The sequence below is a fragment of the Psammomys obesus genome, unplaced genomic scaffold, assembly GCF_907164565.1.
Source record: "Psammomys obesus unplaced genomic scaffold, mPsaObe1.curated_primary_1811, whole genome shotgun sequence".
NCBI classification, from domain to species: Eukaryota; Metazoa; Chordata; class Mammalia; order Rodentia; family Muridae; genus Psammomys; species Psammomys obesus.
In genome coordinates this window covers 10287185-10305979 of record NW_026596134.1, presented here as the reverse complement: position 1 = coordinate 10305979, position 18795 = coordinate 10287185, and the positions used below count along the sequence as shown (strand labels likewise).

General features: G+C 39.4%; 1 protein-coding gene across 1 annotated transcript in view; it reads left to right on the top strand.

The window, feature by feature from the left end:
- Positions 1-18795, top strand: part of Catsperb (cation channel sperm associated auxiliary subunit beta) — a 115104-nt gene that overhangs the window by 76766 nt on the left and 19543 nt on the right. The window contains exon 16 of the mRNA XM_055593100.1: positions 8992-9327. Coding sequence (XP_055449075.1) covers positions 8992-9327 — 336 coding nt within the window. The remainder of the gene's footprint in view (positions 1-8991; positions 9328-18795) is intronic.

Below are 18795 nucleotides of genomic sequence, written 5' to 3'. Positions count from 1 at the left end.
TGTGTGTGTGTGTGTGTGTGTGTGTGTGTGTGTGTGTGTGTGTGTGTGTAGGCAAATAGTACTATGAACTTCCCTCTTACATCATCTTTCATTGAGTCCCATAGGCTTGGGTATGTTGCATTTTCACTTCCATTAAACAGTTTTTAATTGTTTTTTTCTATCTGTCTGACCCATTTTTCATTCAGTGTTGAGTTAGTTTCCATGAGTTTTTATGCTTTCTGTATAAACTCTTGTATCTCTGTCATTGTTGATATCCATCTTTTATCTATGGTAGTCAGGATAGGATGCCTGGTGTTAGTTCAGCTTTTTTGTATCTTTTGAGATTTGCTTTGTATCCAAGTATGTGGTCAGTTTTGGGAAAAGTTCCCTGAGCTGCTAAGAAGAAAGTATTTTCTTTTGTATTTGGATGAAATAGTCTGTAGAAGTCTGTTAGGCTCATTTGATTTGTGATATTTATCTCCAGCTTTTCTTTATTTAGGTTTTGCCTGGAAACTTGTCTGTTGGTGAGAATGGGGTATTGAAGTCACCCACTACCACTGACTGAGGGTCAGTATGAGATTTTTAACTGCAGTAGTGTTTCTTTAATAAACCTGAGTGCGCCATATTTCATATATAAATGTTTAGAATTACCATACCATCTTAGTGGAGTTTTCCTCTAATGACTATGTAGTGTCCTTAATTATCTCTTCTAATTTTTTTTTTTTAGTTTGAAGTATATTTTGTCTGATAACAGATCATAGATCACACCAACACCTCCTTGCTTCTTGTGTGCATTTACTTGGAATACCTTTTTTCCATCTTTTTATCTTGAGGTAATGCCTATTCTTGATGCATGGATGAGTCAGAAAAACGGCATCCCATTTTCAAATCCAATCTGTTAGTCTGTGTCTTTTTATTGAGCAATCAAGAAAATCAGGGTTGAGAATTATCATTGTTCAGTGTTTATTGACCTCAGCTATTTTGTTACGGTGTGGTGTTTTTCTCCCTCTTTTGATTTCCTGCCCTGGATTATTTCTTCCCTATGTATTTTTTGGGTGTACCTAACCTCTTCAGACTGACGTTTTGCTTCTAGCACCTTCTGTAGAAACTGATTAATTTTGATAAAGTTTGATTTATCATAAGATGTCTCTCCCCATCAATTCTGACTGATTGTTTTTCGGGGTGCTGTAGCTGGGGCTGACAATTCAGGTCTCCCAGATTTTGTAAGACATCTTTCCGGGTACTTCTAGTTTTTTTTTTTTTTCCTTCACTTGGCTTTTCCTTAGTTGTATAGATTTTACCCAGTCCCACCTGTCACTTGTTGGCCTTAATAATTAAGCCAATGGAGTCCTAGTCAGAAAATCTTTTCCTCCACCTTGTCTTGTAAGGTACTGACTATGTTTTCTTTTCTATTGTTTCTGGGAGCTTTAGTGTTTCAGGTTTCAAATTGAGGTTTGGATCTACTTGAATCTGATTTCTTTGTAAGATGGTAATGCAAGTCTAATTTCACTCCTCTACATGTGGACATCTTGTTTTCCCTGAACCATTTATTGAAGATGCTTTCTTTTTATCCACTATGTGTGTTTTTCCCCTTTTGCAACCATCATATGGCTATTATGGTTACAAATACTCATAGATATAACATTTATTTTTTTTATTCGTATTATTAGTTACATTTTATTAACTCTGTATCCCAGCTGTATCCTGCTCCCTCATTCTCTCCCAGTCCCACCCTCCCTCCCTTATCTCCTTCCTGCCCCTTTCCAAGTCCACTGATTGGGGAGGACCTCCTCCCCTTTCATCTGACCCTGTTTTATCAGGTATTCAAGACCGGCTGCAAAGTCCTCCTCTGTGGCCTAGCAGGACCACTCCTCCCTTGGGGGGTGGGGAGGTCAAAGAGCCTGCCATTGAGTTCCTGTCAGAAATAGTCCCTGTTCCCCTTACTAGGGAAAAAACCAATTGGTTACTGAGCTACCACAGGCTACATCCGAGCAGAGGTTCTAGGTTATATCCATACATGGTCCTTGGTGGAGAGTCAGTCTCAGAAAAGACCCCTGTGCCCAGATATATTTGGTCCTTGTGGAGCTCCTATCCTTTCCATGTCATACTAAATCCCCTTCTTTCATATGATTCCCTGCACTCTGCCGAAGGTTTGGTTATGAGTCTTAGTATCTGCTTTGATATACCGCTAGATAGAGTCTTTCAGAGGCCCTCTGCAGTGGGCTCCTGTCCTGTTACTTGTTTTCTCCTACGTCCAATGCACTTCCCATTTGTCTTTTTAAGTGAGGACTGATTATTTTATCCTGGGTCTTCTTTCTTGTTTATCTTCTTTAGGTGCATAGATTTCATTATGTTTATCATATCTTATAGATCTATATAAGTGAACATATACCATGTGTGTCTTTCTCCTTTTGGGATACCTCACTCAGAATGATCTTTTCTAGATCCCACCATTTGCCTGCAAATTTCATGATTTCCTCGTTTTTGATTGCTGAGTAGTATTCCATTGTGTAAAAATACCACAATTTCTGTATCCATTCCTCCATTGATGGACATCTGGGTTGTTTCCAGGTTCTGGCTATTACAAATAAACATGTTCTGCTACAAACATGATTGAGCAAATGTCCTTGCTGTGTACTTGAGCAAATTTTGGGTATATGCCTAGCAGTGGTATAGCTGGGTCTTGAGGAAGCACTATTCCTAATTGTCTGAGAAAGCACCAGATTGACTTCCAAAGTGGTTGTACCAGTTTACATTCCCACCAGCAATGTAGGAAGGTTCCCCTTTCTCCACAACCTCTCCAGCATGTGTTGTCACTTGAGTTATTCATCTTAGCCATTCTGATGGGTATGAGGTGAAATCTCAGGGTTGTTTTGATTTGCATCTCCCTGATGGCTAAGGATGTTGAGCATCTTTTTAAGTGTTTCTATGTCATTCTATATTCCTCTACAGAGAATTCTCTGTTTAGCTCCATACTCCATTTTTTAATTGTATTACTTGATTTATTGCTTTTTAACTTCTTGAGTTCTTTATATATTCTGGATATCAGCCCTCTGTCAGATATAGGGTTGGTGAAGATCCTTTCTTAATCTGTAGGCTGTCGTTTTGTTCTGACGACAGTGTATTTTGCTTTACAGAAGCTTTTCAGTTTCATGAGGTCCCATTTATTGATTGTTGCTCTTAGAGCCTGTGCTGTTGGTGTTCTGTTCAGGAAGTTGTCTCCTGTGCCAATGAGTTGTAGGCTCTTTCCCATTTTTTCTTCTAACCGATTTAGAGTATCTGGTTTTATGTTGAGGTCTTTGATCCACTTGGACTTCAGTTTTGTGAAGGGTGATAAATATGAATCTATTTTCATTTTTCTGCATGTAGACATCCATTTGGACCAGCACCATTTGTTGAAGATGCTGTCTTTTTTCCATTGAATGGTTTTGGCTTCTTTGTCAAAAAATCAAGTATTCATAGGTGTGTGGGTTTATTTCTGGGTCTTCTATTCGGTTCCATCGATCTTCCTTTCTGTTTCTATGCCAATACCATGCAGTTTTTATTACTATTACTCTGTAGTACAGCTTGAGATTGGGGATGGAGATACCTCCAGATGATCTGTTGTTGTACAGGATCGTTTTGAAGATTCTGTGTTTTTTTTCTTTCTCCATATGAAACTGAAAAATCTTTCTTTCAAGGTCTGAAAATAATTGAGTTGGGATTTTGATGGGAATTGTGTTGAATCTGTAAATTGCTTTTGGCAAGATGGCCATTTTCACAATGTTACTTCTACCAATCCATGAGCACAGGAGATCTTTCCATCTTCTGATATCTTCTTTAATTTCTTTCTTCAGAGAATTAAAGTGTTTTTTCAAACAAGTCTTTCACTTGCTTGGTTAGAGTCACTTCACAATACTTTATGTTATTAGTGGCTATTGTGAAGGGTGTTGTTTCCCTGATTTCTTTCTCAGCCCTTTTGTCTTTGGTATACATGAGGGCTTCTGATTTTTTTGAATTGATTTTGTATCCTGCCACTTTGCTGAAGGTGTTTATCAGCTGAAGGAGTTGAATTCTCTGGTTGAATTTTTGGGGTCACTCATATATACAATCATGTCATCTGCAAATAATGACACTTTGACCTCTTCCTTTCTGATTTGTATCCCCTTGATCTCTTTTAGTTGTCTTATTGCTTTAGCTAGGACTTCAATTACTATGTTGAAGAGATATGGAGAGTGGGAAGCCTTGCCTTGTCCCTGATTTCAGTGGAAACATTTATTTTTTAATCTATGCACTTAGGGCTACAAACTTCCCCTTTAGAATGGCTTTTAATCTATCCCAGAGTTTGGTGGGGTTTTTATTAATTCATTGTTGAAGTTTATGTTTGTGGATGTTTTGCCTGCACATATGCCTGGACACTACGTTCATGTTTGAAACCTGTAAGACCAGAATAAGTCATTGAATCCCCTGGTAGTAGAGTCACAAACAGTTGTGAATTGCCATGTATGTTCTAAGAATCAAGCCCAGCTTCTCTGGAAGAACATCCAGTGCTCTTTTGATGAACCATCTCTGCAGCCCAAGTTGCAGAGAACTTTGTATTCATTTTTATTTAGTTCCAGAAGTATTTTCATTTTTTTTCTGATTTTTTTCTTTAAACCATTCTGCTGTTTAATCTCCATGAATTTATACATTTACTGGAGCCTTATTTCCTGATGATTTACAGCTTTATTGTAAATGGTTTGATAGGATACATGGAATTATCATATTTTTTTTGTATTTGTTAAGGTTTGTTTTGTGTCAGAGCATGTGATCTACTTCAAAGAAGCTTCCGTGTATTGCTAGGAAGTATGTAAAATCGTTGTCATTTGGGTGGAATATTCTATAGATATCTGTTATGTACATTTTATTTAAGGTTTCATTTAATTCCAAGGTTTCTCTTTTTCGATTAGAAGACTTTCCTTATTAGAGAAAGTTGTGCATTGAAATAGCATACAATTATTAATTTTGTGTTCATCTGTGTCTCTGATTCCATTTGAATGCTCTTAATGAAACTGAGTATACCAGAGTTTGGTGTACATGTTTAGTATTGCAGTATTTTCATGATCAATTGATCTTGGTTAGAATATTTGTCTCTTCTGATTTGCTTTAGATTGAAGTCTAATTTTGTCAAATATTAGGATGGCAACTTCTCTTGCTTACTTATCCCATTTGCTTGAAATATATACATATTTTTTGCATCCTTTCACTTTAAAGTGGTACCTATATTTAAATCAAAGACGAGTTCTTGTAGATAACAGATACTTGGATTTTGTTGACTGCAGAATTGTGGCCAAAGAGATGTAGATTTTGGTCATTTTGGTTTTTGATGGTTTCTATGTGGTTTGTATTGCATTAAGTTTTATCTCCATTTGTATGCTTATAAATGGAGTGGTTTGAAGTATTGCTTCCAGCATTTTGTTTAGTATTTTGTTGTTGGATATGAATATTTTTTTGGCTATTTATATCATGGAAAACTTTTCTTTCTCCTTCAACTATGGAAGATAGTTTTACTGGGTAAAAAGGTCTAGGTTGGCATTCAAGATCTTTGAGAATTTGGAGTGTATTACTGCAGAATCTTGTGGGGTTTATGCTTTCCTTTGAGAAATGAACAATTATTATTCTGATTGGCTTTCCTTTACATGTGACTTTCTTTTTTTTTTCTCTCTTGCAGCTTTCATTATTTTCTTTGTTCTGTGCATTTAGTATTTTAACCATGATATGCTATCAGGTATTTCATTTCTGATCCGGTATAGCTGGAGTTCTGTGTACTTCATATATCTCTGTGGGTGTAGGGAAGATTCTTTATTCTATGATACTGTTAAAGTTCTGGTTTGTTCCATTGACCTGGCATTCTTCCCTCTCATTTGTGTCTATAATTTTCTAAAATTTGGTATTTTGATCAAATGTGTCCCGAATTTCCTGCAAGTTTCTCTCCTGTGCTTTAAATTTTTTTTTTTTTGTATTCTTTCATCTTTCACCTAGATCTATTTCATCTTTGTGTCCCAACATTCTATCTTTTGCTTGATTCATTCTGCTTCTAAGGCTTTTCCCTGAGTTTTCTGGTTGGATATTCAGTTTTTCAATTCCGTGTTCATTTTAATGTGTGTTCTCTTCAATGTTTCTGTCTCATTCTTGAATTTTCTTTTCAAATACTGAATTATCTTAATCATTTCGTCAAGCTGTGCATTTGTATTTTCTTGGATCACTCAAGCATTTATTGTTATTTTCTTGGAGTTCAATGAAGTGTTTGTTCCTGTTTTCTTTAAATTCCTTGAATTGTTTGGTAAAGTTTATGACTGTTCTTACAAATTCTGTGTCCTGACATTTATCTATGTAGTTCTCTGTAAGAAAAACTTCTATGGGCCTACTGGATTTGTTAGAAGATGTGTTGTCTTGGCCCTTCAAGATGTTTTGATTTGCAATTTGACTAAGCATGTGGATTTTTTTTTCCTTTGGTTGTGTGTCTGACATGATAATCTCACCTTCTTTAGATTAGGCCAGTTGAGGAGATGTGTGACCTGATTTAAGCTAGGTAAAGCTGATAGAAGAGATATATAATTGGACAAGGAAAGATGGCTCTCAAATATGGGTCTGGGAGCAGGCCTATGGTGCAGAGATGGTAGCTAGCAGAGAAAAGAAGGGGAAAGAAAAGAAGTGTCTTATTAATCTAAGATGGCTGTCAAAGAAAAAGATTCCAAGGCCACAGAACTAGAGCTAAGCCTGTGGGTGTGAAGATGGCTACAGGGTTGGGGGGAAGTATTGGAAGGAGGAGCAGGGACAGAGAGGAAAGAAGCGGCTTCCCCAGCAAAAGCGTTTCAGGAACAAAGAGAGTTCATGGGCCAATGTCTGGAACTAGGCCCGTGGTTTCACAGATGGTTGCAAATTGGGAAAAGGTAAGGCAAGAGGATGAAGCAACTAGAATAAGGAGGATCTAGATGCCACAAGACTGGCTGTAGGCTTATAGGTTAGCACATGACAGCAAATTGTGGGAAGTGATGGCAAAGGGAAGAAGCAAGGAAGCAAGGAAACACCCAGGAACGGTGGCTCATGAAGAAAGAAGGTTTGCATGCCGCAGGATGGACCTAGGCTGTGGGTTTGCAGAGGACAGACTTCCTTATGAGTCTCGAGAATTCTTCATCTGTTTGATGGTGCTGGAGAGATGGCTCAGCAGCAAAGAGCACTTACTGTTCAATCATGAGGACCAAAGTTCAGATCCTGGCCCCCATGTCAGTTGTCTCACAACTGCCTGTAGTTCAAGATCCAACGTGACTAATGCCTCTTCTATCCCATGTGGACACCTATACGCACATGTATGTCCATATACATGGAAAGACACACAGACACAGAAGTAAAATAATAATTTTTAAACCTTTTAAAGAATTCTTTGAATGTCTGAGATATGAGTATATCATCAGGTATGTATATTGCAAATATTTGTCTCAGTCTATGGCTTGACTGTTTATTCAGTTATTAATGTAATGAAACAGAAACTTAATTCCAATGAAATTGAGTATCTTGTTTATAGACCCTGTTGTTAGCTGTACATATTAACCTTATTATCAAAATAAAGCTGTCTAGAGTTATCTTCAAGAAGTTCTAACTGTGGCCATTCATATCTAGAGTTATAATCCATTTTGACTAAATTTTATGAACTTGTGAGTTCTTTGTCTAAGTCATTTCTTTGCCTATGCATGCTCCAGTCTTCCAGAATCGTGTGGAAAATACTATACTTTCTCTCTTCAACTTCCTTTGCTTCTTTCTGAGAGATTACTGATAGTATTTTTGTGAGTTTATTTCCACATTTTCTGTTCAATTTCCTTAAGGTTTGGTCTTTTCCCAAAAATCACTCAATTTTAATGACTGCAGCTATATAGAAAGTTCTGTAAATGGTAGTATCAATTATATAAATTTATTTTCAACAGTATATTAATCTTTCTCATCTTTTGCCCATCCATGTAACTTTTGCAACTAAAATTGGGATATTGATAAAATTAACTTTACGATTTTAAACTGAATTGTAACAAAGATCAAACTCTCAAATTTTCTCCCTCTCTACTCCTGGGTCTCATATTTTTCTTACCACATACCTAAGGTAAGTCTCAGGATTGTATTCCCATCTCCTCCTCCTCCTTCTTTTCCTCATCCTCCATCTTTTCCTTTGATGGTACATGCTTGATGCTATGATTTTAATTTGAAATACAGGACTAGAAAGGTAGCTTAGTATTTAAAAGCCTTTGTTGCAGTAACAGAGGACTCAGGTTTGATTCCCAGCGCTAACATAGGGGCTTGTGGTTATCTGCAACTCCAGTTCCTGTGGATCTGACATCCTCTTCTGTCTCTGCCAGCACCCTCATGTATGTACTGCACTTACATCCATGCAACCAAAACGATAACACACATGAAAATATAATTATTTTTTTTAATTTGAAGTGTAAGTATTCATTAATGATAAAGAACAAAGAAAAAAAAAACGAAAGAAAGGAAGAGAAAGACAGGTAAAGAAAGGGGGGGGGGAAGGAGGAGAAGGAAGATTCTTCTGTTTTTTTTTTTCATGCTGAATTTTTTTAGATTTATGTCTTGTAGCTAACGTGTACGCATGTTTTGCTTGCACGTATGTCTGTGTACTGTGCGTGCAGTACCTGCACAAGTCAGAGGAGGCTGTTGAGGGCCCTGAAACTAAAGCTGCAAAGGGTTGTGAACCACCAGGTAGGTTTTTGGGCACAGACCAGGGTCCTCTAAAAGAGCAGCAAATGCTCTTAACCACTGAGCCATCTCTCCAGCCATTCTGCTGAGAATTTCATAGGACAACTAGAAACATTAAAGTATAGTTTTGTGTGACATTCTTAACGAGCTTTCTTTAAATACTGTATGAAGATTGGAAAATGTGTTCTGAGATTATGATCATAGTTTTAAAAACTGAGATGAAACATTGCCACACTTGCTTAGTGAATATTAAACGTTTTCCTTTATACCAAATCTCTGTTTTATCTCCAGACCCCAGACAAGTATTTAAATCTACAGATGTTGAAAAGACTGTGGTGAAGCCTGGCCACAGCAGCTTCCTGATCACAGAAATTATAGATAGCTGGAATGCTTTATCCATAGCTACTATGCCTCATACTGTAAAATCAACCTTGAGATTTGCCCCAAACACTTGGTTCTTATACAACTTTGGATTAAAAGGAGGACGAAATTGGAACATACATTTAAGACCATGTAATTACTGGTTTCAAGCATATGATAAAAATTTTCTATCTCTCAGTCTTGTGGAGTATATTGACGTCGGAAACAAAGCAGATTTTGAATTTACTGTTATTCCTCATGTAACAAGTAAGTTTGTTTTTACTGAAAAAGAAAAAAGGAGTTATTGATTTTCTTAAGTATAAAAACATACTCTTCAATATTCACTTTGGCTTCTATGATTGCTAGAATTCTGCTAATAACAGAGGTATGTTCTAGTTATGGCTAATGATTATATTCTAAGCTGTATACTAAATGATTTATAAACATTTTAATATTTATGATCACCCTAAATGTCGCATTGATAATCATTTTTAAAATGAGGAAATGAAGAGAAATCAGAAGACAAAGCTTAAATCATATTTTAGCCTAGATTTTTGTTGTCCTTCTAAATGAAAACCTTTTAATTTATTTGGTTTGGCAATATGGACCTTAGGTATTTAAAATATATGTTTATTTTTGTGTCTATGAGTGTTCTGTCTCCATGTATCTGCACCATGTGTATAACAGTGCAGGCCGGAAGAGGGTTTGAGAGCCCTGGAAATCAGTGGCACATGTTGTCAGTCAGCACGTGAGTGCTGGGAATCAAACCAAGTTCCTTCACAGGAACATGGAGTGCCAGAGCCTTGAACCACTGAGCCATCTCTTCTGCCCCCATTTCAGCTCTTAATTCAAGCCAAAATGGATTTTACATAAAATAATATGTTATATCATATATTTCTGCACATTTATTGTAAAAATGTGAAGCCAGACGATCACGATGGCTCAGCAAATTAGGGCACTTTCCACCAAGACTGACACCTGTAAACCACAGTCGGCATAGTGGAGGGAACTGAAAATCAAGTTCACAGGTAGTCCTTGGACCTTCCCAAGAACAACATCTCATGCACACACCCACATCTACACCCCACCCAACCCCACACACATACACATTCTATACACAAAACAATAATGAATTAGTAAATAATCAGAGCATCCGAAATTTCAAGTATTTTAAGTATGCAAAACCAAAAATTCCAGGGATAAAGTTTCTCAGAGTAATGGAACTGGTTGAACCATTTAGATACTAGCTAGCAAAGGACCAGGTCCTGGGAAAATGACCACCAGCGTGGCAAGACAGCAACAGGACAAAGAAAAGCATAAAGTCTGTGCATTGGAGAACATAGGTTCTAGAGGAGAGCAGTGAGAGAACTCGCAGCTTGGTGGGCAGTTTGAGGAAGACGGAGCATCAACAAGAAGTTTTTGTTGCTTGAGGTCGCCACACTTCTCTGCTGGTGAAGCCAATAGTGTGGAAATTGTATACATAAGCAGCACAGAGCAACAGCTGCTGGTGACCATTATGATTTATGTGCGGTTTCAATCTATACGCACGTGCCATCATAGCGGAAGAATAACCAATGTTCAGGAGACAAGGGTTGGTAGGTAGGAAGCAGTTTTATTATGTATCCTGAAGAAGGAAGGGCACGTTCCTTAAAGTTCTGCCAAGCCAAGCTCAGACCTTGGTTGAGCCATCAGGCTGGTTCATGATGGCAGCTTGACAAATGAGAACCACCTGGGGAAAAGGCCTCTGCGCATGCTTGTGAGGGGGTTGGGCATGCATTCATGCACTGCTGTCTGTGTCTGGGCCACGGATGAAATGCCCAACTGCTTCTACTAGATTTTCCCACCAGGAGAGACTGTGTCTCGAACTGTGAGCTAAAATGAGCTCTCCCTTCTGCATGTCAGGGTGTTTGCCGTGACAACAATGAAAGAACTAAGGCAGAACCAAGAGTTTGTGGGCAGAGGAGTCAGTGAGGTGCAGGCTGGACAGGGCTTGGTAAGGAAGCCTCTGTCTCTTCTCTAGAACAGTGTAATGGGTTTGGCCACCTACTAGTCTACTAAGGAAGGACTAAAAATGTCTACCGTGAAAGAGGTGAGTACTGGAGAAAAGCAGAGGAGAGGGCTGCAGTCAATGTGGCGAATTGGGAAGAGAAACAGATAGTGAGGCCTAAGTCCATCTTTAGAGTACTGACATGTTTTAGGTTTCAGAAGAGGATGAGTTGGAGCAGGACAAGTAATCAAGCAGTTCCAGTCAAGGTTTGGTCTAGTTGCTCATTCTCAGTTCTGGCCCTATATGTTGGTTTGAAGTTCTCACTGTTCCCGAAGCTGGAAGAGACAAACCAGGTTCTGTGAGATGTTGTGCCTGCTTGTGTACACAGCTGTTGTTATTCCCAGTAACTTGAGGTTTAGGGCAATGATTGGGAATGCGGTTCTGAACAGAACATGGCAAGGCTGGGAGAAAAATTCCTCAGTTGTTCTTACTTTGTACCTTCAGCTTTGAAAGGGCCTGAGGCAGGTTAGGGACTGTGGGGTCTCAGGCCTCCTGCTTCCTAGCAGTGAGCCCTGGAGACTCAGTTAGTGTCCTTGAAAAGTCATGTGCCTCCACAGACAAAGTGCAGGTGACCCACTGGGTGTAATCATTCATTTCGTAGCCCCAAGCACAAAGCCCTTGTCCTTCTTCCCCACTGGTTGGATATCACAGAAGATACAGTTGTTCCCATCTGACATCTCACCTTCACCATAACTCACGTCCCCTTCTTCTCTCATCATTCCAGGAGTCCCACACCCTGTTTTGCAGGTCTTCAGTCTTGCAGACCAACCAACTATTGTGAAAGTTGCCCTGCGATAGAACTGTGCCAGCATCAGCTCTGGTCATGTCCCACACCTGGCCTCTCTTCATGCATGTGCTTAGTCACATAGTAGGCTGTCTGGATTGTTTTTATTTTATTAACTTTCATTTTGTTTGTCTTTGGGGGCTACACAGTTGCACACATGGTCCTTTGCGCGTGTGTGGGGATCAGATGACAACTTTCTGGAGTAAGCTCTCTCTTCTCTACACCCTGAGTCTCCAGAATAGAGTGCAGGCCGTCTCTTACTGTAAAAAGCAAGTGCCTTTACTCTAGCCCTGTATTGTTTCACTAGAGATAAACCTTAGCTTTGAAAGAGGGTTGCCAAAAGGCAGAAGAGCATATCTCAGCCTTTATTTGGGAGGCACAACATCTAATGTTTTTTTTGAAGTCCTAAAAGAGGTTTTGTTTTTTTTTTTGTTTTTTTTTGTTTTTTCCCCATATGACGTTTAGCATTTCTCTTTCAAGGTCTCTAAAGAATTGTGTTGGAATTTCTATGGGAATTGCATTGAATCTGTAGATACTTTTGGTAAGGTGACCATTTTTACTATGTTAATCCTACTGACCCATGAGCATGGGAGATCTTTCTATTTTATGATATCTTCTTCAATTGTTTTTTTCAAAGACTTGAAATTCTTGTTATGAAAGTTTCTCACTTGCTTCTTAGACTTACACAAAGGTACTACATATTATTTGTGGCTATCGTGAAAGCTGTTGTTTATATACTATCATATCATATGTGAATACCGACACTCTGACTTCTTCCTTTCAAGTTTGTATCCCCTTGATCTCCTTTAGTTCTCTTATTGCTCTAGCTAGAACTTCAAGTACTATATTGAACGGGTGCAGAGATCATGGGCAGCCTTGTCTTAGCCATGAATTTAATAATATTGATTTATTTTTTTTTCCATTTAATTTGATGTTGGCTATTGGCTTGCTGTATACTGCCTTTATTGTGTTTAGTTATGTGCCTTGTATCCCTGATTTCTCCAAGACTTTTAATATGAAGGGGTCTTGTATTTTGTCACAGGCATCTTCAGCATTTAATGAGATGATCATGTGCTTTTTTCTTTCAGTTTGTTTATATGGTGGATTACCCTGATGAATTTTTATTGAACCATTTCTGCATCCTCAGGATGATATTTTTATGTGTTCTTAGATTCAGTTTGTGAGTATTTTATTGAGTATTTTTGCATCTGTGTTAATAAGGCAAATTCATCTGAAATTCCCTTTCTTTGTTGGGTCTTTGTGTGGTTTAAATATCAGGGTGATTGTGACCTCATATAGTGAATTTGGCAATGTTACTTCTGTTTCTATTTTATGGAACAGTTTGAGGAGTATTGGTATTAGCTCTTCTTTGAAAGTCTGGTAGAATTCCTCACTAAAATTACCTGGCCTTGGGCCTTTTTTGGTTGAGTGACTTTTAATGACCGTTTCTATTTACTTAGGGGTTATAGGTCTATTTAAATTGTTAATATAATCTTGATTTAATACTAGTATGTGATATCTATCAAGAAAATTACCCATTTCATTTAGATTTTTCAATTTTATGGAGTATGGGCTTTTGAAGTAAGACATCATGATTCTTTGGATTTTCTCAGTGTCTCTTGTTATGTCCCCCTTTTCATTTCTGATTTTGTTAATTTGCATAATGTTCCTCTCTTTTGGTTAGTTTGGCTAAGGGTTTGTCTATCTTGTTGATTTTCTTAAAGAACCAGGTCTTGATTTTGTTGATTTCTTTGTATTGTTCTCTTTGTTTCTAGTTTATTGATTTCAGCCCTTAGTTTGAGTATTTCCTGCCATCTACTCCTCTTGGGTGTTTTTACTTCATTTTGTTCTAGAGCTTTCAGGTATACTTTTAAATTGTTAGTATGAGATCTCTCCAATTTCTTTATGAAGGTGCTTAGTGCTATGAATTTTCCTCTTAGTACTGCTGTCATTGTGTGGCAAAGCAATTAATAAATGTGACTTCATGAAACTGAAAAGCCTCTGCAAGTCAAAGGACACTGTCAATAGAAAAAAAAAACAGCAGCCTACTGAATGGGAAATAATCTTCACCAACTGTATATCTGAAAGAGGTCTAATATCCAAAATATCTTTAAAAAAAAACCTCAGGAAATTAAATACCAACAAACCAAATAACCAATTAAAAATGGGGTACAGAATTACACAGAGGAATCTCTAGTGGCCAAGAAGCACTTAAAGAAATGTTTAACATCCATAGTTAGCCAAGTAGTTACAAATCAAAACAACTTTGAGATTCTACCTTACATGCTTCCGAATGACTAAGACAAAAAACTCAAGTGACAGCCTATTCTAGGGAGGATGGGGACTAAGGGGAACATTCCTCTATTTCTAGTGGCAGTGCAAACTTGTACAACCACTGTGTACACGAATATCGATGTTTCTCAGAAAATTGGGAATAGATCTACTTCAAGACCCATCTATAACCATTGCTGGGCCTATATTCAAAAGATACTCCACCATACCACAAGTTCATAGCAACTTTATTCATAATAGCCAGAAACTGGAAACCACTTAGATATCCCTCAACCAAAGAGCAGAATAAAAAAAAAAAATGTGGTACATTTACATAATGTTATACTACTCAGCTATTAAAAACAACGACATCATGCAATTTGCAGGCAAATGAATGGAACTAGAAAGTAGCATCCTGAGTGAGGTCACCCAAGCCCGGAAAAGCACCCCTGGTATGTACTCAACTATAAATGGATAAGAGCCATAATGTACAGGGTAACCATGTTGCAAACCATAGACCCAAAGAAGTCAAAAAGGGAGGATACATAAAGCTCACACAGAAGAGGAAATAAAATAAACATTTGAAATACATGGAGGTAGGGATCTGGGTGGGCGAGTGGGTAGGGAGGGTGAAGGGGTGGAGGTCATTTGTTGGGAGAGTGGGGGGAGGGGAAGACTAGGAGGTAGGAGAGAAATCAGTGGAACATCTCTATGACAGGGAAGCTCCACAGAATCTCTGGGGGCGACACTAACTGAGATTCCTCGTAGCTGGGATTAAGGAGGCTGAATTTGCCATCTCCAGTATCCAGGTGGGACTTCCAGTGGAGGGACGGAGACACCAACTCACCCATAAAGCCTTCAATCCAAAATCTGTCTTGTTTACAAGCAGTGTAGGGATTCATACGGAGCACAGATTGAGGGGATGGCAAATCGCTGACTGCTCCAACTTGAGACCCACCCCGTAAGAGAGAGCCAGTCCCTGCCACTATGAATGATGCTCTGCTATGCTTGCAGACAGGACCTAGCATAACTGTCTTCTGAGAGGCTTCATCCAGCAGCTGATGGAAACAGATGCAAAGATCCACAGTCAAACAATAGGTCAAGCTTGGGGAGTTTTGTGAGAGCGGGAGGAAGGTGTAAGGGAGCCAGAATGGTCAAGGACACCACAGGAAGACCTACAGAGTAAACTAACCTGGGCCCAGGGGAGACTCACAGAGACTGAACCACCAAAGATCCACGAGACAAAGATCACGCCCGGGCTTGACCTAGACCCACTATACAGAAGTAGCAAATGTGCAATTTGGGTAACATATGGGGTTCCCTAACCATTGAAGTAGGGGCTGTCTCTAACTCTGTTGGCTGCATCCAGATCACTTTCCCCTAGCTGGGCTGCATTGTTAGGCCTTAGCGGGAGAGGGGGTGCTTAGTCCTACTGGGACTTAAGGTTCCAGGGTGGGTTGGTACCCCTTGGGGACCTTCCATTCTCTGAGAAGGAGGGGCAGGGAAGGGTGGATGGTTGTGAGAGTGAGACTGGATTAAGAGGAGGGAGGGGGCTGGGATTAGGCTGTGAAGTGATTAAATAAAATTTAAAAACACATTGCATGTACACTGCATAATTAAAACCTTTTAAGACATGTAAGAGAATAATATTTTGTTACATTTGTGACTCCATTTTCAGTGAACATGAATTGGATACTGGCCAATTTTCATTTGTAGTGCATAAGGCTGCCATATGACATTAAAATTTTGATAATGTTAAAAAGATACCTCTGTATTGAAAATAGAGCATCATATCTAATTCTTAGAGTATTGCTAATTTTCTTGTGGACACTCTTTGAACAATTAGAATGTCCATGCAAAATTAAGCAGGAGTCTGGCCCAAAGTAAAGGGCATATCTGGATTGAAGGTGGGAACGCCAGGCTCTTGTCTTCTTTCACTGGAGGACTCTAGTGAAAGTCTCTAGAGATTGTTTTTCTTCCTTTTCTTTTTTTAAATTTCAGTTTATTTACATCCCAAGGGGGCCCCCTTCATCCTCTCCTCCAAGTCCTCACTTCCCCTCTCCCCCCCCTTTCTTCTCTCTTTCTTCCCAGAAAAGGGGACCCCCTTTCCCCTGGATCAACCTTCCCTAGCACATCAAGTCAAATTAGGACTGAGAATACCTTCATCCCCTGGCAGCCCTGCCAGGGGGGAAGTGATCTAAAATCAGGCAATAGAGTCCATGTTAGAAACAACCCCCCCCCACACTCGCCAGGCGCCCCATCTGAAGAGCAAGCCCTCCCCTGGCTACATGTGTGCAGGGGCCTAGGTCCAGATCATGCCTGCTCCTTAGTTGATGTCTGAGTCTCTGAAAGTCCCCATGGGGCTAGGTTAGTTGTCTCTGTTGGTCTTCTTGTGACATTCCTGTCTCCTTCAGGTCCTTCTGTCTTTCCTCCCACACTTCCACAGGACCCCCAGAGCTTTGCGCCATGCTTGGCTGCAGGTCCCAGCATCTGTCTAGATCCGCTGCTGGCTGGAGCCTCCCAGACAACAGTCAAGTCAGGCTCACAAAAGCAGTTTCTAGGTGCCTGTTATGGGGTGCCAAGACAGAGATGTCAAAATTTTTATCCCGTTTTAGTCCCTCTTCAGATGGCTGCAAGTTCAAGTGAAGTGTCAATGCTTTCAGCAAACCTTTTAAGGTTCTACAAAGGAGCATGTAGAACTGTTTGGTAACATGACACAGGCCTTATCTACATAAATACAAACAAAAAGATAATAATGCATGAAATCCAAAATTCATAATATTTTAATCTCCATAGGTAACACTCACTCTTAAGAGATAAGGGGCGCAGAGTTTCTTCGTCTTCTATCCCCTGACTGTGACTAATACTTCAGGTTTTGTCTCTATGTGGGTATGAATCCAATAAACAATGCCAGGAGATACCAGAGTGAAGAGCTTCCTTCTTCCAGCAAGCAAGAATACACTGGAATAAAGCACAAACCAATGTCTCCTCAGAAAAATAAAACAAAAAAGGTTGTTATTTAAAAAAATTATACATACTTCACATAGGACTGTTGGGAGACGGAAGCATTCTTGAGCACACTCCAAGCCTTCAAGTTCTGGGTCATTCATTGTTCAGAAGTGGTGGCAGCAGCAAGCGATGCCACAGAGCAGGAAGTGTAGTATCACAGTGAGCAAAGTTTACCCTACGTTTCCAAAAAAGAGGGAGTCCAAAGTCCAAAGATTCTGAGCTGTTTTGACTGATTCCTTAAGACTCTCTGGAGGAAGTTTTTAGTTTAGTTTTTTTTTTTTTTTTTTTTTTTTTTGCTTGTAAATTATGGCATTTTTAAATTGATTTTTATTTTTTATTTCTTCATAGTTTATTAAATTTGTATTCCAGCTGTAACCCCCTCCCTCATCCACTCCTAATTCCACCCTTCCTCTTCTCTTCCCATGCTCCTCCCCAAGTCTACTGATAGGGGAGGTCTTCCTCCCCTTCCATCTGACCCTAGCCTATCAGGTCAGAACTGGCTGCATTGTCTTCCTCTGTGGCCTGGCAAGGCTGCTCCCCTCTCAGGGGGAGGAGGTCACAGAGCCAGCCACTGAGTTCATGTCAGAGACAATCCTATTCCCATTACTAGGGAACTCACTTGGACACTGAGCTGCCATGGGCTATATCTGTGCAGGGGTTCTAGGTTATCTCCATGAACGGTCCTTGGTTGGAGTATCAGTCTCAGAAAAGACCCCTGAGACCAGATTTTTTGATTCTGTTGCTCTCTTTGTGGAGCTCCTGTCCCCTCCAGGTTTTTCTATATCCCACTTCTTTCATAAGATTCCCTGCACTCTGCCCAAAGTTTGGCTATGAGTCTCAGCATCTGCTTTGATACACTGCCGGGAAGAGACAGAGACTTTCAGAGGCCCTCTGTGGTAGGCTCCTGTCCTGTTACTTGTTTTCTTCTACTTCCAATGTCCATCCTGTTTGTCTTTCTGAGCGAGGATTGATCATCTTACCCAGGGTCCTCCTTCTTGCCTACCTTCTTTAGGTGTACAGATTTTAGAATGTTTATCCTATATTATATGTCTAATATCCACTTATAAGTGAATATACACCATGTGTGTCTTTCTGCTTCTGGGATACCTCATTCAGGATGATCTTTTCTAGCTCCCACCATTTGCCTGCAAATTTCATGATTTTTTTGTTTTTAATTGCTGCGTAGTATTCCACTGTGTAAATGTACCACAATTTCTGTATCCATTCCTCCACTGAGGGACATGTGGGTTGTTTCCAAGTTATGGCTATTATGAATAAAGCTGCTATGAACATGGTTGAGCAAATGTTGTTGTTGTATACGTTAGCATATTTTGGATATATGCCTAGGAGTGGTACAGCTGGAAGCATAATTGCTAGTTGTCTGAGAAAGCACCAGATTGATTTCCAAAGTGGTTGTACAAGTTTATACTCCCACCAGCAATGGAGGAGGGTTTCCCTTTCTTCACATCCTCTCCAGCATGTGTTGTCACTTGAGTTTTTGATCTTAGCCATTCTGATGGGTGTAAGGTGAAATCTCAGGGTCGTTTTGATTTGTGTTTCCCTGATGACTAAGGACGTTGAGCATTTCTTTAAGTGTTTCTCTGCCATTCAATATTCCTCTATT